This window comes from Lepidochelys olivacea (genome assembly GCF_965140295.1).
Source record: "Lepidochelys olivacea isolate rLepOli2 genome assembly, chromosome: 6".
Lineage (NCBI taxonomy): Eukaryota > Metazoa > Chordata > Testudines > Cheloniidae > Lepidochelys > Lepidochelys olivacea.
In genome coordinates, this window is record NC_140416.1 from 44,032,876 (window position 1) to 44,053,536 (window position 20,661).

At 39.8% G+C, this 20,661-nt stretch overlaps 1 protein-coding gene across 1 annotated transcript in view; it reads right to left on the minus strand.

Moving 5' to 3' along the window:
• The window catches only part of NAV2 (neuron navigator 2), a 671,297-nt gene that overhangs the window by 166,344 nt on the left and 484,292 nt on the right, over positions 1–20,661 (minus strand). The window contains exon 6 of the mRNA XM_084631659.1: positions 16,918–17,075. Coding sequence (XP_084487785.1) covers positions 16,918–17,075 — 158 coding nt within the window. The remainder of the gene's footprint in view (positions 1–16,917; positions 17,076–20,661) is intronic.

Genomic DNA, 20,661 nt, shown 5'->3' on the forward strand with positions numbered 1-20,661 from the left:
TTTCCATTTTGGAGGACCTTAGTTATCAAATCAAGAATGCATTTTAGCCTCTGAAATTTGGCTCAAGGGTAATACATCTCTGACCATTTACCTGTACCTGCTAATAATTAGGTATGTGCAAATAATGTGCTTGGCAAACAAACATACTATGGGAACTATCTGATTAGCAGACTGAAGGTCACTTTTCCTTAGCGTGTTTTTGCTAAATGACTATCAGGCCATTTTATAAAACACAGACAAGGTTGATGCAATATGAGCAAAAAAAGCTGCATTTCTAAATACCTAGAAATTGTAAAATGTCTTTTAAAATGTTCTATTATTCTCTTCATACTTTATCTTTTGTTTTCTTTTTATAAGGGAGACACTGTTTAGAGATTTTTAAAGTGTGGTAATTTCACATCTGTCAAAACCTAAAGTTAAAAACATAGACAAAATCCTGATCCTCTCTATTGCAGAAGCAAAGGTGAATCTAGTCCCTTACTGCTGCAAATTCTCGTTCCACAGAATCTGATCTATCCTGAACACTCCTAGGTATGAAATCTGTCTCTGTCTGTCTGTCTCTATCTGTGAATCATCTGCAGAACAGCCAGATTTAGTCTGTTTCCTAAAAACTACTTTAGTTTATATAAATATATAGTAAACATATGCCAAGAAACTGAGCATCTTTTTAAAAATATGGTTTCTTCCAACTGATATATGCTGAATGGAAGCTTTGGAGACTAAACTACTATTTCCCAGAAGAGGTACAACATAAGCAGTAACAGCAAGAGCTTTCCGCACAAATATGCCTTAGTCACACATAGGATAACTCCCATTCATGGAGCTGAAATGGTAGTTTAGTCACTGTAGTTATTCACAAAAAGAAAAGGAGTACTTGTGGCACCTTAGAAACTAACAAATTTATTTGAGCATAAGCTTTCGTGAGCTGAAAGTGAGCTGTAGCTCACGAAAGCTTATGCTCAAATAAATTTGTTAGTCTCTAAGGTGCCACAAGTACTCCTTCTCTTTTTGCAGATACAGACTAACACGGCTGCTACTCTGAAACCTGTAGTTATTCAGTCTTTGGGCCTCTTTCATGAGATTCCTAACAGGGGTGCCAGGATTAAGTGTGACAGTGTTTGCAATTAAACGGTGAATTCATTATGCTTTTACAATACTTTGAAGATATGAAATAATAAGTATTATCATCATTATTTTCTGATTTGGACACCTGTCCACTAGGAACCGAGCACTAATTGAGTTTCCTTCTTTACAGTCTGAAAAATATAAATCTTCTTTGGCCTTGAGAGTGGAGAGGTAAACTGCCTAGATTTTACTTTAACAGCATTTATTTTTTACTATCATTTTACCTTACATTTATATTGAAAGAAAATCTAGAGGACAGTTTTTTCCCCACAGACTTCTACTGCCCTCTGCAGGATTATTTTTTTAAAAAAGCAATATTTATAAAGAAAGCTGGAAAGGACCTACCGGGGCTTAAGCAATTAGGTACCGGGGCTCAAGCAATATTTTTACATTCATAAATGATACAGTAAGCCCAGAGGTGCTGGGGCTATGAAATGCTGAGCCTAGAGGCTCAGCCCTGGCAAGAACGGTCACAAATTAAGCATTGGGGCTAGTCCACTTACAGTATTACCCAGGACTTCATGGAAGATAGCTGGAACACAAAGACATCAGTGTTTACTATATCTTTACATTATGTTTAGTATAATTTTCAGTTGTGGAGGGCAGGGAAACAGAGCAGTCACATACAGGATTGCTGTCATATGCTTTGAGGGCTTGATCCTGCAAGATTCAAAGCCCTCTTCTGAAGTGCTCAGTGGTCCTTGAAATGCAATGAAGTCAGCGGGAGAATGAGGGCACTCGGCACCTCGTAAAAGTGCCCAGCATCTTGCAGTATTGAGCTCCTGGTGCATTGCTTGCAACATTCCAAATGCTGAATGGCTGTGTGAACCCCTAGGCTGTATGAAGGAGAGAACCTGACATAACAGGCCCATTACTCAATTCATATGTACTTATAAATTTCAGTGTTGTTTCTGGCCAGGGGCTAATTCTGCTCCTCCAGTACAAAGGAGAAAGAAAATATTTCTCCATTGCACATTGCCTATGCAAATTAGATTTCAGATTAAGGTAATTGTTTATTTGTTTAGAGATCACATCAGTGAAACAGCCACAGGGAATAGGACTATGAGAGAACTCCAAGATATCCACTCCCCAATGATTCACAGAATAGGCATATGAATGCAAGACTCCTACATTTGTTTGGACTACTTACAAGTGTCTTGGATAATTAAGATGAGTTCAACAGTGACATTGTACAGTGGCAGATGTTATTTGTGCTGTAGTTTACTCACAGTTTTACTTGTAAAAGGACATAAAAATAAACCAGAGAGGAGAATGTTTATATATACATGGATTAAATGACAACTGACAATTCAGATGTGAATTACAAGGCTGTAATTACATGAGAGGCTCTGGTGACATCAGAAATCACAAGCTTAAATGGTTCATCATTTCTTCACAACCCCAAGTTGTAATTAGAGCCCTGTTCCTTTTTTATTATTATTAAAAGAGCCTTTACCAACACAAGAAGAGTAATAATTTACATCAAATTGCACTGCCCAGAATGCTATTGCTATTATAAATGGCTAATCATCATGAAAATGAATGAAACATCTCAGCACAGAAGGGTATATTATCATAGTGCTGCGGGGTAAATTTGTGCATTGAATTTCCATTAATATGAATGGTTTCAGAGTAGCAGCCCTGTTAGTCTGTATCCGCAAAAAGAAAAAGAGCACTTGTGGCACCTTAGAGACTAACAGATTTATTTGAGCATAATAAATAAATTTGTTAGTCTCTAAGATGCCACAAGTCCTCCTTTTCTTTTTTATTAATATGAATGGAGTTCTGGACATAAATCTCCACATACAGACTGCAGAATTGACACCCCCTTCCAAGGCCTTTGATACGTATAATATGTACATACAGGGATAGGGGGATTAGGTGGGGAGGCTACAATAAAGCTTTATTGCTGTAAATTTTGGGAAGGTTCTAATAAAAACTTTGAAGGCCTGAACACCAGACATCACACATTTTCTTATATCACAGATACTATGGCCTATAATTTGCTTTATTCTGTTCCCTTCTTGTTTTCAGAGTTGCAGTACAAAATCAACTAATACAGTAAAAACAACAAGGGGTCCAGTGGCACCTTAAAGACTAAAAGATTTATTTGGGCATAAGCTTTTGTAGGTAAAAACCGCACTTCTTCAGATCCATGAATCTGAAGAAGTGGGTTTTTTGCCCACGAAAGCTTTTGCCCAAATAAATCTGTTAGTCTTTAACGTGTCACTGGACTCCTTGTTGTTTTTGTGGATACAGACTAACACGGCTACGCCTCTGATAACTAATACAATATACTGAAATGTGTACCACGGTTTGTGAAGTATGGGAGATTACAGGCCTGATGACAGGAAGTTCTGATTCCACAATTCAGTAGGTGGTTAATAAAAGTTTCAGGTGCTCAGCATGCTTCAAGTGATGCCTTTTTGACTATGGCCAAATTTTCATTAGTAGCCACTCATTTTGGTTCCCTCCATTTTTGGATGTCCTACCTGAGACATGTTGGGTCCGATTTTCAAAAGTGCTGTGCATCCAAAAGTCCAACTGAAGTCAATAGGAGCCACAAGTGTTCAGCACCTCTGAATATTCTCAAAAAGAAAAGGAGGACGGACTTGTGGCACCTTCGAGACTAACAAATTTATTTGAGCATAAGCTTTCGTGAGCTACAGCTCACTTCATCGGATGCATTCAGTGGAAAATACAGTGGGGAGATTTTTATACACAGAGAACATGAAACAATGGGTGTTACCATACACACTATAACGAGTGTTACAGCAGTTGACAAGAATGTCTGACGAATGTCAGCCCCCAACTAAAACCTCTCCAACGCATCATCAAGGATCTATAACCTATCCTGAAGGACGACCCATCACTCTCACAGATCTTGGGACACAGGTCAGTCCTTGCTTACAGACAGCTCCCCAACCTGAAGCAAATACTCACCAGCAACCACACACAATAGAACCACTAACCCAGGAACCTATCCTTGCACCAAAGCCCATTGCCAACTGTGTCCACATATCTATTCATGATAGGGCCTAATCACATCAGCCACACTATCAGAGGCTCGTTCACCCGCACATCTACCAATGTGATATATGCCATCATGTGCCAGCAATGCCCCTCTGCCATGTACATTGGCCAAACTGGACAGTCTCTACGTAAAAGAATAAATGGACATATATCAGACTTCAAGAATTATAACATTCAAAAACCAGTCGGAGAACGCTTCAATCTCTTTGGTCACTCCATTACAGAACTAAAAGTGGCAATTCTTCAACAAAAAAACTTCAAAAATAGACTCCAATGAGAGACTGGTGAATTGGAATTAATTTGCAAACTGGTTACAATTAACTTAGGCTTGAATAAAGACTGGGAGTGGATGTGTCATTACCCTGCTGTTCCTCAAACATTCTTGTCAACTGCTGGAAATGGCCCACCTTGATTATCACTACAAAAGCCCCGCCCACTCTCCTGCTGGTAATAGCTCACCTTACCTGATCACTCTCCTTACAGTGTGTATGGTAACATCCATTGTTTCATGATCTCTGTGTATATAAATCTCCCCACAGTATTTTCCACTGAATGCATCCGATGAAGTGAGCTGTAGCTCACGAAAGCTTATGCTCAAATAAATTTGTTAGTCTCGAAGGTGCCACAAGTCCTCCTTTTCTTTTTGTGGATACAGACTAACACGGCTGCTACTCCGAAATCTGAACATTCTGGTCATCTGTATCTCAAATTAGGAATTCAAAACTTGGAGCACCCAAGCTCAGTGGCCACTTTGAAAACTTGGCTGCATAGCTATTTTACACTTTTGGGGAACAGGATACATATTATATATAAATGAAAGAAAATGAAAAAAAATCGAATGGAGCAATGAATTATAAACAAAACACCTAATAAAGTCTGCTTTCTTTTAATTTCCTTTACAAATGTAGGATTACTGTTTGCAAATATTAAATTGAATATTGTGGCTGCTGAAGAGGTTATACTGGGGGTCTGTCAATAGAGATAAAATGAGTGCATCTCTTTTCTTTCTCATTTTTACTGGTGTTTAACAAGTTACGCCAAACTGGCCAATCTTTGTACTGAACTGACCTATAAACTTCAGGTAGAGTCTGGTTTCACTTTTATATGCAGTGAAGTACTGCCAAAGACTTTGCTCTAGCTTTCTTCTTGTGACAGCAGTGGTATTTGAAAATGAAGATTAAAAACATAACAGTTGTATACTTGTTTCACACCCTATGGGACAGCAGGGTGATGAGAGATAACACCTATATTTAAGTCCTTATCATCACCTTAGTTTCTTTTCTTGCAAGCTGTTCAGACTTTAAATGAAACGAGACAGGAGCTAATGGATTATTTTTTATCTGTTTTGCCAGTGAAAGTCACATTCTCTTCCATGTCTTGCAAACTGGAGTTTATTAAGCCTAATGTTAAGAAGTAATCAGGGGCAATGTCAAGTTACACAATGGATAAATGAAGTGAAAAGGATCATGAGCTAGTTCGTAGACCACAGCACAAGGTGTGGAGAGATTCTATTCCTGTTTTTGTCACAAATGTCTTGGGTTCCCCTCCCTGCACTCCAGTTTTCTCACAGAAAAAGGAATGATCATGACATTTACCTATCTTACTGAAGTTGTGTGTGAATTATTTCATTAACGTCTGTAAAGGACAGAACAGGCTAGATTGTATTTTTAGACACAACCCTGAGCAAGGGGTGATATGTAAACTGCCAAAATTAGCCCTGGTAGGCATTGTGCCTCTGAGAAACCCTTCTGATGAACAGTTACCTCCTTGCTCCTTCCTTGTTCCAAAGGGAGGAAGGATGGAAGTAATTGGCTCATGCTGGTTCAGTTGTATGGACAGTGCACTGTGTTTGGGGGGGTATGTGTGAGAGGCAGAAGCACATGGAGCCAAGGTTCTAATCATGCCCCACCCACTTTCTCCAGGATGGGAAGTAGCAGGTGTACATTGACTGCTTCATTTTGACAGGTTTCAGAGTAACAGCCGTGTTAGTCTGTATTCGCAAAAAGAAAAAGCATAAGCTTTCGTGAGTCACTATAAGTCTGCTGCAGTTTCCACGATATGCATCTGATGAAGTCAGCTGTAGCTCACGAAAGCTTATGCTCTAATAAATTGGTTAGTCTCTAAGGTGCCACAAGTACTCCTTTTCGTTTTGCTTCATTTTGCATGTCCAGATTCAAGTCTGATCAGCCTGCATAAGGATGCTGCAGAGTCCAAGTCACAATCTACTTCAATGTTTGTAGAGATCCTCTGGTGAAATTAATGCAAGGAAGTTCTATGGTCTGTGTTATGTAGGTGCATGTGTTATGCATGAGGTCAGACAAGATGATCACAATGTTCCTTTCTGGCCCTATATTCTATGTCGGATTCTAACCAAGTACAAAGTACTATCAACATTAATGGGGAAAACACACTGATGATACAGCCAGTCACTATATGTATTCCTTTGCTAAGGCTGGGTGGATAGGTGATAGTGATATATGTGTAATTTAAGAACCTATGCTTTTTGTGACACAGTATAACATTATTGGATATTGGATAAAGCCATTCCCTAAGTCTTTTAAAAAACATTTGTATAATTTTATTGATTAATGGAATCTCGCCTCAAAATTTAGGGTTATTTATTTTTTCAGTAGCCAGCTACTCTTCTATGCTCCATTTACTGTCCTTTTCATTTCAGTTCTATTCTGCTTCAGTTAATTCACTTTCATTGCCACAAGACACAGACAATTGACTAACAAGACAATTTACATCTGGGGGGAAAAGACCATAGATTACTAAAAGGTACAATTTGCAAACATACTTAATAATAAACAATATAAATGCATTACCCTGAAGGCTATTTATACCATAAAGTCATCACGTGTCCCAAAAGTCCCTCCAAGCCTGGGACCTCTTAAGGCAGACTTCCCTTTCTCCCTTCCCCATTCCACAAACACTTAATGAAGTAGGGGGCGTATTGTAAAATATTAACAAGCCCTAATCTCCCATCCCTTGTGTCCAAGAGAAATATACCTGTTGTGCTCTTGAACTTGCCAGCTTTATTCATTATTTCAACAAAGGACAGTAGATAGAACAGCAGGTGTAGTTCAAGGGTTAAAACTTTACAAGCATTAGCTGAACTATAACTGTGAAATGACAAAGGTGAATTGATAGTCTAAAACTGAAAACCAAGAGTTCTTGCACTGCTGTCCAAAACATTACTTGTTACTAGGATATATGATGATATATGCAGAGATAATAAAATTTATCTATATTACACCTTTATTATCAGTCACTTTTAGGCAGAGGGTGCTCGGAACATGTACTCATCTTGTCATAAATATAAAGGGAAGGGTAAATATAAAGGGAAGGGTAAACACCTTTAAAATCCCTCCTGGCCAGAGGAAAAACCCTTTCACCTGTAAAGGGTTAAGAAGCTAGGATAACCTCGCTGGCACCAGATCAAAATGACCAATGAGGAGACAAGATACTTTCAAAGCTGGAGGGGGGGGAGAAACAAAGGTTCTCTCTGTCTGTTGTTTTTGCCCAGACCAGAGCAGGAATGCAGGTTAGAAGTCCTGTAAAGGGCTAATAAGCAATCTAGTTAGATATGCATTAGATTCTGTTTTGTTTAAATGGCTGTTTTGTTTAAATGTGCTGAATGGAATGTATATTTCTGTTTTTGTGTCTTTTTGTAACTTAAGGTTTTGCCTAGAGGGATTCTCTATGTTTTGAATCTGAGTACCCTGTAAGGTATTTACCATCCTGATTTTACAGAGGTGATTCTTTTACTTTTTCTTCAATTAAAATTCTTCTTTTAAGAACGTGGTTGCGTTTTCATTGTTCTTAAGAGCCAAGGGTTTGGGTCTGTGTTCACCTATGCAAATTGGTGAGGATTTTTATTAAGCCTTCCCCAGAAAAGGGGGTGTACGGTTTGGGGAGGATTTTGGGGGGAAAGACATTTCCAAGCAGGCTCTTTCCCTGTTATATATTTGTTAGACGCTTGGTGGTGGAAGCAATAAAGTCCAAGGGCAAAAGGTAAAATAGTTTATACCTTGGGGAAGTTTTAACCTAAGCTGGTAAAAATAAGCTTAGGGAGTTTTCATGCAGGTCTCTACATCTGTACCCTAGAGTTCAGAGTGGGGAAGGAACCTTGACACCTCTTAACTTCCCTACCCCTTAAACAGATAATCTATCTAGTACAGTGGGATCTACTTCGCATGAGATATTAAAATGGATTGGAAGATAACTGACTTTATTTCAAAATGACAGGTAAATCCTGTTTTTCCAACCCCTATATAGTTTATTAAATACTCAAATTCTTATCAAAACCAAAATTCTGTCATGAACCCTGATTTTATGAAGACTTCAAATGTCTCCAGAACTTCACTTGAGTTCAGTTTTACTATACTGTCCAATTGGGTCCACATGTGGAAAATATGGAACTATGAAACCAACTGGCTTCACCAAATTCTTGGATTAATTGCAAATAGTTATAAGATTACCAGACACGTTGCACTGTTATAATATTAAAACAATTAAAACATCCTGATCCATACACTGTATATAAAATTTTCTCGAAAGAAAACAGCCAAATGTTTGTAACTCAGATTGTCAGGGTTAATGTCACCTATAGAAAAGACAGCTAAATCATTAAGTAAAGAATAATTTGTCCTCTAAAAGACCTGAAAATTGATTTACCAAGATATAATACTGTACACTTTTTGACATATAAGCATTTTCTATGGTAAATACAAAGTCTTTTTTCATATAGCTCCTGATGAGACGGTTCTGAGTGCCTCCTTTACAGTGCTAAGCACACCCCATTGACATCAAGAGTTGAGGTTTGGACCCTACTGCAACTGCATTTGGGATAATATTGTTAAGATCAGTGAAGCTCGGTCAAAGGACTTGATGGTGGGTGGAAATGGGAAAAAATACTCTTTAATGAAAAGAAACAAGTCAGCATGAAGAACCACAGGCATGTTGGACCAGGGCTCTAGTCACCTCCTACACAAAATTCTCACTAATGTTAATGGAAGTTATGCATACATAACCAAGAGAAGACTAGAACCCATGGGGGCAGGAGGTAGAAATGTTTTGATATTAAAATCATTGAACTATAATGCTGTTCTAAGTGTATTGGTGCAGTGACTTTATTAGGGACGCCAGTTTAGCTGTCCCACTGAGCCACAGGTTTGATTACATCAGACTAGAGTGACCTTGCAAATAAATTGCTCAATCCTCACAGGCTACATACCTCTTTAAAACACCATAGATGCACATTCCATTATAGAGCTCTGAGATGCAAACTCAAGCTAATGAATACTGTCAAATTACTAACATAGCGAGGGAACACAGTTTCAGTAAATGTCATTCAGCTGAGCATTGTCAGAGAGAGGACCTTGAGCCTGGCATTTCGGAGGAGCCGCCACACATATAAGCCGTCTTTGCAACATCCATAAAACTAGGGTATGTTCCATCTTAAAAAACGACACTAAATGACCCTTGAAATTAAATTTAAATCATGCACAGTTGGCACCTTAGTTATAAAAGGGGTGAGGAAGCTAAATGGAGCTATTTATCACATGAAGACGCGAAGGAAGCCTCCACTGGCCATGTTCCATTCCTGTCACAGTACTCATCAAAAATACCTTACTTGCTGATTCATTTTCTGTTCCCCCTTGTCCGGGACTGATGCAGCCTTCCAAGCAACAAAAGGGGAAAGGCATGTTTCATAAGTGACAAGGAACCGGTGTCTACTGAACCTACTTTTTATGTGTGCGCTCAAGACGGCAGGTCACAAAACTACCTTTATTGCAAGGGGATTTGCGTCAATTACATTGAAGCAGGAGTATACCGTTCCTGGCTAAAGCCAGCTGGTTTTCAAATAGTAAATGTCATGCATTTACAACACACAAGGTCTTAATTTATCTTCCCCTTGAAAGGCTTCTTCGTGGTGCAGAGGGGGTCTTTTCAGAGCCAGCAACACCAGTGCCACTTAGAGCTGAATGCATGGTGAGAGCTCCTGCCCTAGAACTCAGCTGCCGCCCTAGACTCCATGGTACTATGAAATATCAGCACAGTGAACAACTAAGGAGTTAAAAACAAAATTAAGGCTCCGTTTATAATGTACATGTTTTATTAACCTGTAAATTTTGAACGTGGTTCGATTTTAACAATTATGACATCATATTCCATGCCAGTGCTACAGTACCAATACTTTACCAAGGGACTCTTACCCAAATGCCCCCCAACCTTGATAGCTCGAGAAGGGTAGGCACGTGGGCGCACAGTTACAAAGAGGACGGGCAATTTGTTTTCTCAAAAAATGCTATCGCCTAACCATAATCAAAAGAGAAAGGAAAGCCACTTGAGGTTTTATTCTCATTTACCCCATGACCCCTTTACACACTCAGAGCAGTGTAAAGAGGCCATAAAGTGGTGGTAAATTACATTTACATGAACTTTAAGGCACTTTACAATGCTGGAGCAGTATACAGGGGCCTCAGTGTAAATTGGAATCAGGCCCTTGGGAAAGAAAACCAGTGGGGCAGATTCTGTGCAGTGTCTCCTGAGAAAGACAGAACAGAAGGTGTGGGCCTGATGGAGGGTAGGCAAAGGCAGCTTTATGCCATCTTTGTGTAGTCCGCATGCTGCCTGCACTGGGACTGGTGCAGTCCCTTAAAACATAGTAGTGCAACCCTGGAGGTTTACCTGGGCTGCTATAGGTTGCTCCATAGGTAGAACACAATACTATGAGCTTGCTCCCATCCCCATCTTCTCTGGAATGCCCACTGTAACAGGGGGAGGAGCAAAAATGGGACACTTATGCTGGCTCTATTCTTTTCCTGCACTGGGGAAATTCTCACCAACCCATATAGTCTTCCCATTTATGCTGCCAATGCTAAGTATAGATTCAGAGTGTGGGGCCAGTAGATGAAGTGAGTGTGAAAGGAAGGTTAATACTTCATTCCTTGTATTTCTTGTAACTATACTGAATATCCCTTGTAGGGAACCCGGGGTATTATCCTGGGACACCATAAAAATATATGGTTCTTGGTCAAATTTGGTTAATTCCAAAGGTAAAAATTTGTTTTTTGGAATTTATGAGTCCTAGGGAACCCGGGATATGTAATCTCTGGAAGAGCTGATTTAACAGTATCCAAAGAGAGAATTGCTCAAAGAGGTACGTCTTCCCTTCAGAACCAAGAATGCTATCTTCAGCCCACATGTCTCTGCTAGAAAAGGCAGACCTCTAGATCTGACCTTCATTCATCCATCTGTTTTGAGAGCTCCTTGGGTGTCTCTTTCTTTTTATATATATATACACAAGGTCTAGCACAATGGGACCCAAATTTGATTGTGGCTTCTTGTGCCTTTTCCATTACAAATAAATTATGATAATATAAATATAAATATAATAAATATAAGCTCACATATGGAGGACTCATTTGGAACAGCTCAACATTTTCCTTCTTCCACTATCAGAATTTAATAAATCATAAATAAATTATATGTCTATAGTGCCTTGTAGCTAAGGATTTCAACATCTATTAGGCAGTCTCTACCCTGAGCAGCTTACAATCTAAATAGACAAGACAGACACAGAGTAGGGGAAGGAGAACAACACACAAGAAGCATAAAGTGTTGTGGTGGCAAACATCATGTTAGTTCCATATTTTTTATTTTATTTTATTTTGGTGGGTTTAGTTAGAAGGGGATACGCTAAATGGGAAGAAAAGTGAACAGAGGGGACAGTGAAGGGAAGAGGTTAAGGGGACAGGTCGGGGAGAAAAGGGCAGGAGCGTATGTATGAAAGAAAGCTGAACTGAAGAAACTGTGAGGGAGGGAATGAACCCCTGTGAGACAGTGAAGTATTATCATCCCCATTTTATGAACAGGGAAACTGAAACATAGGAAGATTAGAGAGACAAGGTGGGTGAGGTAATAGTTTTTATTGGACCAACTTCTGTAGCTACCCTACATACAACACAGGAAGGTTAACAGCCGTATTCTGAAAAGAGGCCCGGGTTTTGGATGCCCAACTTGAAGTGCTGTGCAGCGTTGGCTCTAGGCTGACTAAGGTAACAAAAGTCCAACTCAGCCTACAACATAAAATTGTTTATAAAAATTAGCAGAAGTTGGAGACAAATAGACAGGTACAAACTGGATTGTTTAAGTTAAAAAAAAATCTAATAAAGCGTCTACAAAGCTCCTGGTAAAATCAGGGTTATCATGACAACAAGATAAAAAAAAACACCTCTAGAAACGTGAGAAATGTTTATAGCTGAAAGCACCAAAATGTGCTTCGATTGGTTACTTTTAATGTGATGAGGTTGCTACAACTTCTTGGGCACTGTTTATCTGTGGGTCACCGATGGGAGCAGAGGAACACATGAACTGGAGGGAGCAAACTTTACAAGTATGGCTACCACCCCCTCCATCTCTGGGGACCCTGAGATCCAACAGGACACTGTCGGGCCTTTGTTGTCCTCATCCTGAAAAACACCTGAACCAGTCCGAGCCAGAGACTGGAAACCAAATGGCATTACCACCTCCACCAGCTACAGCTAAATAATGAACGGAACCTGAAACTTGGGCTCCCTCCCTCCTGTGTTATTCTCATTTCTCACCTAATTTCTTCTCCGTCCTGTCTTTCTCTTGCTGCCTTCTGTATAATAAGAGTCTGACTAAGTCAGCCAAGACAACTTCACCTTAGCAAAATGGCTGTGAGCCTGAAACCAAAAAGACAGCTAAAAGTAACATCATAAACAGCCTAATGCCAGGCCTCAGAGTGGCTGATAAGTCCATGTGCTTGGCCTGTGTTTTTCCAGCAGCAAAGTTGCAAGTGAAAATCAGCACCAAAGATCAGAATCTGCATTTTCTATCTTTCTTTTCTCTACCCTTTTGTGTGCATTTGTCTTGTTTTGTCTTAAAGTAAGCAGGATTGGACTCCAAGAAGGGCAGTTGCTCCTAACCATCTCAACTAAACTTTGTTTTTCCTGCTCAAGAGGACAGTTAATACCATCTAAAAGACTGTCAAACAGGAGATTTCCCTATCAAAGAATTTATACAGCTAAAGGGAATAAGGAATACTGTTAAAATGAAAGCCTTACTTAATACTTTACACTTCAAATGCTTTAACTGTTTGTTTTTCTTCTTCTATGTCTTTAATAAAAGGTTACAAAGACTTTTAATGGTGGCTGGTACAATGGGAGTAAGCCAACGATCAACTGACATGAAACTCTGGACCACCTTTAACTGTTTAATGTTGTGACAGCAAACAAGAATTTTATTCCCTTGGTGGGCCTGAGACATCCCCTTATTGAGGCACCCCAAAATTGAGGCACCCAAAACAGTGACCACTTAGAAATTATGTCTTCTAATGATGACCAGCCCAAGGCTCAGAGAATCACCGGCACAGCTACAGATCAAAACCATGGCCCCAATTCTGCCCTTGATTACTGGGGTCTAACTCCTATATAATGGTATGTTACACTATAGCAGCATAGCTATGGAGGTGCAGCTGTGCCACTATATTGTAGATGCTCCCTACATAGATGGAGGGGATTTTTCTGTCAGTTTAATAAGCCACCTATCTGAGAGGCAGTAGCTAGGTTGACAGAATTCTTCCATCAGCCTAGATGCATCTACAGTGTGGGTTAAATCAACCAAACTACATTGCACAGCTCTGAGAAATGTAGCTAGGCTGACCTAAGTTTTAGGTATAGACCAGGCCTCAGGGAGGTCAGAATTGTTGCCCATAAGTCCTTAGTCCCAGAACTGTTAACTTGCTGTCTGCTCTTATTAGATGAACCTGAGCAAGTAGGATCTTGGATGGCACAATTAGTAGCAGTAAGATGATCTCTTGATAGTACTGATGTTGCAGTGTTCTGTAAAGAATTAGTTACAATGTAGGAAATTGAGTGTTTTCTGACTGAACAAACAATTGATAAATAATTTATTTCCGTGAATGCAAAGAAAATAGTAAATCTAAAAATACCACAACTCCCTCCTTCCCAAGCTTATAAACATTCTAAATCAGTGAAGCTCATTCAGCTCCAGAGTTCACGGGAGGAAGCAGAGCTGTAGACTGTATCAACATGGACCTCTGATCTCCCCCTTGTAAAAGGCTTCAGGGATCGAGATGAAAATAAAACTGACACAGTGGGAAGATAAATAGCAGGAAGACTAGTGAAGAACCAAAAAGGAGAGATGGAATTGCAGCAGCAGGAGAGAAAAAAATCAATACCTTAAAGAACAGGAAGGAACATTTTTCTTTCCTACTGTGTCAAGTTCCTCCTCTGTCTTGGTGGGTCCTGTGATTATTGGCAGATTTGCTCACCTCAGAGGTTCACGGCAATTCTCAGTTTGGCCCCTTTCGTGGCTCAAATCTGCCGTTCACTCAGTTAGCCTCATCACTGGCCAGCAAAGGAAGAAAAACAATCCCCGCAGTCTCTGCTGATCCACCTAGTCGATCGGGGAACAGGCCAGAGACCTTCCCCTCTGGTGAAACCCACAGTCCAGGTCAACTCCTCCGGTATCAAGTAGGGAGTTGGGGGGATGGAGGGAACCCGGGCCCACCCTCTACTCCGGGTTCCAGCCCAGGGCCCTGTGGATTGTAGCTGTCTACAGTGGCTCCTGTAACAGCTGTGTGACAGCTACAACTCCCTGGGCTACTTCCCCATGGCCTCCTCCCAACACCTTCTTTATTCTCACCACAGGACCTTCCTCCTGATAATGCTTGTACTTCTCAGTCTTCCAGTAGTACGACTTCTCACTCTCAGCTTCTTGCACATCTTGCTCCCAGCTCCTCGCACTCATACCACAAACTGAAGTGAGCTCCTTTTTAAACCCAGGTGCCCTGATTAGCCAGTCTTAATTGATTCTGGCAGCTTCCTGATTGGCTGCAGGTGTTCTAATCAGCCTGTCTGCCTTAATTGTTTCAAGAAAACTCCAGATTGTTCTGGAACCTTCCCTGTTACCTTACCCAGGGAAAAGGGACCTACTTAACCTGGGGCTAATATATCTGCCTTCGATGAGCAGATTGTTACAGCTTCATGTACTGCTATCTATCGGAGAAGTTCTTCTTTGTGCAATCTATCCTTAATAGTAGGTGAGGGGGAAGAAGAGAAGTTACAACTCTTAAAAAACTGTGTGTTGTAGGGAACATTCAGTGGTTCCTAATTGTACAATTTTGTTTGAAATGAAATAGTGGTTTTTTTAGCCATCATGGTTGTAGAAATAAATATACAAAAACATGAAAAAAAACCTTCCCTGTTACCTTACACAGGGAAAAGGGACCTACTTAACCTGGGGCTAATATATCTGCCTTCTATCACTCTCCCTGTTGCCATCTGGCCTTACCCTGTCACACTACCTAAAACTGCAGTATTAATCTATAAAGCAACAGTTGAATCATACAGTCGTTAACTAAAAGGCACACTTATTTACAGTTCCTCAGTATGAGGAATATATTTAAATTCATGCTGAAACATAATGCCTGGTGTGAATCACTACGGTCATATTTACAACTAAACTGTTATGTTATCAAGTTTAAGTTTAACACCACTGAGAGAGCCTCCTTGCATTTTGGCTGAAAAAATGAGTTTGAAGTCTGTTTTTTCTCTATTATGTATACAACAAGCTCAGAAGGTAATACAATGGGATATCAAGCATGAGTGCTTGTTATGTGTTGTGATAGCTTAGGGATGCCTGTCAACAAGAAAAATAAAGGAGTGGTGACTGGAATTATTTTGAAAGATAATTTATCCAGAAAAAAAAAGATAACAAAGCACTGTAGGAGGCTAGGAACAATGAAGATGTACAGCAAAGTAAAAAAAAAAACTGCTAACAGAAATCCTCATCTATGCAGCATGCACTGAAGAGGGCCTGATCCAGAGCTCACTGAAGTCAATATAAAGATTCCCATTGACTTTAATTGGTTTTATCTCAGGCCTGAAGACAAGTTTGCAAGCATGGAACCATAGAGGGCCCTAGGAAAGAGAGAGGCACATCTCTAGCAGTGGGACTGTTTTAAAAGGAAAAACAAATAGATTTTGGGGAGGGAAGGTCTCAAACGCAGGTACCTACTCTGACTCTTACTCAGGTTTTCCCTAGTCTGGCTTTAAAAATGCCTGTGCATACATGAGATTGCCACTTAATCATTCAAGTGTATTTCCTTCTGGCACATTTTTTTTGGTCATCTCTTTTTGTTAAATAACTACCAGCCACATCCCAATGACTATCTATTTCCACTGAAGTTGACAGCAGAAGACACTACCAACTTTAGTGGGAAAAGGATCTCAGACACAGTTTTTATTAACAGGTTTCAGAGTAGCAGCTGTGTTAGTCTGTAGCTGCAAAAAAAAAAAAAGGAGGACTTGTGGCACCTTAGAGACTAACAAATTTATTTGAGCATAAGCTTTCGTGTGCTACAGCCCACTTCATCGGATGCACGCAGTGGAAAATACAGTAGGACGATTTTACATACGCAGAGAACATGAAACAATGGGTGTTACCATGCACACTGTAACGAGAGTGATCAGTTAAGGAGTCCTTACTAGAGGGACTGTTGCAGGTTTCAGTGGAAGTGTGCTACAGAAGGACTGAGTGAAAGCTATGCAAGGGCCCTAGGATCTGACCCTATATTTACAACAGACCACATATCAAAGAAATGTTTTCACCTTTTCTGGAGCTCCAGTCATACTTCATTTCCACTGAACAAAACCAAAGCAAAGCAGATCTGAGGAAGTACAAAAGATTCATGGCACCTACCTTTTTCATTGCTATTTGATGGAGGTGGTTGTGGATTAACAGGTTTGGATTTGTCGTAGTTGTTAAAGCTCTGGCTGCGCCGGTTGTTGGCACTGATAGACCCACGAGTTTTGGTTTCGCTGCCTGCAGCAGATACCCTTGTGGTGGGACCTGGAAGTCTGTTAAGAAAAATAAGAAAACAGGACAAAGTACTCATAAGAAAAACCATGACAATTTGGAAGAGGAAAAGACAACTGAAAACCATGCGTAATCCAAGAACAAAGAGCGCAAGGCAAGAGAATTTTGTGGGTTTTGTAAGGAATTTAACCAAGCCACCACAAAACATCCTGGATAAAAATATACATAACTGTGACTACAGTTGTAGTTTGAATCGCTTTACATCAAGAAAACTCCTTCAGCTGGATATTGTACTATTCTAAGATGTGATTTTCAGATTTAAAACATTCAGAACCCAATTCTGCCATCCTTATTTAAGTTGATTAGTACTGAACTTGGCAAGTAGTCTGATTGCTTTCAATGGGACTACTAGCAGTACTACGCAATCTAAGTTAAGGTGGCAGAATCAGGTCCTCAATCATTTTTCTTCAGTGCTATAGCCCTTGGTCTCATTCTCCTCTCCCTTATGCCAGTGTAAACAAGAAGCAACTCCAGTGAATTCAATGGATTTATGCTGCTGTAAAAGTGGTGTAAGAAATTTGGCCTTATGTTCCTAAACTCGATTGCTGAAATGCATTATACACCGGACTACATCCAATTCAAAAACAGACAATGGGACAAAATGTGTCTGTTGCTTAACAACTGGCATTTCTCTGTAGGGAGCACATTACATTTGTGCTCTGGGAACTGATCTGGCTACCAACTGATTTTCACTGGAAGGTTAATATTGCTTATTTTTGAATCTACAAAACCTTCTAAGGTTTGAGTTCTGGCTGCCTCAGAGACCACCACTCTCCCCATGTAGTAGCACGGCAGTGGGATCAACTCAGGAGCTTGAGGAACTGAACAGCTCCCGGGTTAAACTACAGGATGCTGATAGTCAAGTTTTGTCAACGAAGGGTCCTCATTGGAACACATTTCCCTTTTGATCCAGCAGAGCCCAGGCTGCAAGCTTTATCTGCTTTATCAGGCTTTTTCTGGGGAGAGGAGATTGGGGTTTTAGAGTAGATGATGGGAATGATTTCTTCTATTTTGTGATTTTTTTGGGGTAGCTGGTATTTTAAAAAAAAGCCCAATGGAGTTAGATGACCAACTCCCAGTGAATCTGAACAAGATAAGGGCTTTTCATTCCTTCAGATGAGGCACCCTTGAAAATCATAGTCTTAATATATGTATAGCACACTTTTATGAATCTAAATAAATGAAATACAAGAAAAACAAAATATGAAATAATGCCCTCAAAGTACATACCTGTAGAGAGTTGTTGAGACTTTTGAGTACCTTGGAAAGTAGTGTGACACCTTCATTTTTGAGGCTAAAAGCCAGAATCCGCTCACATCATGTATGGTAGCAACATTGAAAGACATGAGCTACTCTCAACCTTTATTATTTTCAGCATAAGTAAAAAAAATGTTTCTATAAAATCATGGTGACCTAAACGAAGTGTATCACCAATGAGCCTAATCCTGAAGCCCTTACTATCAGAGTGTAGTAAAACTTTACTCAGGGAATACTGCCATGGGGGGATGCAATGTGCAAAATCATTGTTACATCTGTAGCACCATTAGTGCTGGAAAGTCGGGAGAGGGGCTTTAGAACTGCTTTCCAAATCAACCAACTCTTCAGAGATTAGTGAAGGGAAAATGAAAAAATAAAAAAGGGAAAATCATAAATGTTAACAGATGCATGCACATGCTTCCAAAGCTCAGAGGAGGACAAAATATATGGGCACCACTAAAAACAAAAATATTGTATTTATAAATTCACATTACCACAGCCTCTGGCACATAACATTGTGGGTTTTGAGGTTTACTTTGTTGTATCCCAGACAACAGCCTTAAGTTCTCAACTGGTTATGAAGAACCTCAGCCAGTTTCAACACTAGGGGATGCTAGAAAATTATATATGGCATTGATCAAAGACAAATTAAACTTAGAACACCCTGGAATACTTTATCTATTGAAAAGAAGGCTACAAATGAAGAGGTGGTGGGGAGAAAAGATGGGAAACATGAATGCTTAGGGCTCTCGGTCCCATTTTTGATGTTTTCCTTGAAGTTGGCAGGGCAAGAGAGCTCATGCAGAGCCCATACTATTTAATAGGTGTTGAATCCAATCTTTTGCAGGCAGGGAGAGCCTTCAGGCTACATCACTTGACAGTCTGTTCTAAAGAAAGACTCCACATTGTTATCTAGTATGTTCTAATAATAGAGCTACTGGACTATTTTAGAATTCGTTCCCTACTCTTTTCTTTTTTTTTTTTTTCCTGGTAGGATTGGTGGATGAGAAAAGAATTATTCTTCCTAAACGGTCCTCAATAGTGGTGTAAAGATTTGGACCAAAATGCATTGCTCAGAAAAGCCAGCATTCCAGAACCTCAACAGCACAGTATGCTGAAGGGGGCAGCCCAGACACATTGACCAGCAGAGGAGAGCACAGGTTTTCAATTCAGTCATTATTGTAATTGCTAGTTATATAAATATGTATAAAATAGAAAATACACTAAGAATAAAACACTTACGAAGAAGATATATTGTCAAAGCACTTATCCTTCCATCAGATTCCTGATGTGTGTTTATCAGACTAGTTTTGTTTTAAGCACATATCTTTTTACTTCCCCAGGACACTTTGCAAGTGTATATAGCTACTTTGGCTATGGCAACACTACAGCTGTAAGCTCTGTAGCCACAGCCTTTGTAGGGAAAAATCTAGTTTCAGGATGGACCTCCTGGCTTCTTGTTATCAGAGATTAGGTACAAAGTTAAGAGAACACTCTTGGTTATTGCTCTTCAACACCTTTAGCTAGGCAATATGTGAACTAACTCAGACTGTAACCATGCCTGAGCGTGAACCTGATGGGTCTCAGGTGTCAAGGTAGTGTTAGGAAGGAAACAGAGTAGAGAGAATCAACAAGGCTTAAAAGATTATTCAGAATATGGGTTCTAGTGCAAAGCATCTTCCTGATGCCTAGACCTTCCCTTCACCAAATAAAAGACAAGATTTGGGGGATGTGAATCCAAATTATAGGACAGGAGTAATGTGGTTACATTTCCACATTATAGAAAGGGGTACAATTTACTGGTTAGTGCACAAAATGAGTAAAAATATCAAATACACTACAGTAGTTAATGCAGAACTACAGTGGAATTCCTAATTAAGTACATATGACAGCATAATAATACCAAGAGTAATATTAATCACAAGAAAGTCCATGATTAATACCAAAGGTATTAATAACGATTAGAGCAGCCTTTTTAAGTGCTGCTGTGAGGTGCTCATAGGGGTTGGCATGCAAGTCAAGCTGTGATTAAGGACAAAATGGACAGAAATACCTATTATTCATTTTCAGGGAGATTAGATGTTCTCTGCTACAGGGCACTAGGGAGTCCAGGAACAGTGATGAGATACATATCTACCCTGTTGTTTTGTCTCATCTGACACACTTGACTAAGTTCCACCTTTTATTACCTAAGAGAAAACTAGCCCTGACATTAGTAATTTCAACAGTGTAGAAATGAAAAGAATAACTGGTACAGAAATTGTGTGAACCTTCCCTTTTCAAAATGAAAAGCTCAGAAGAATGACCAAG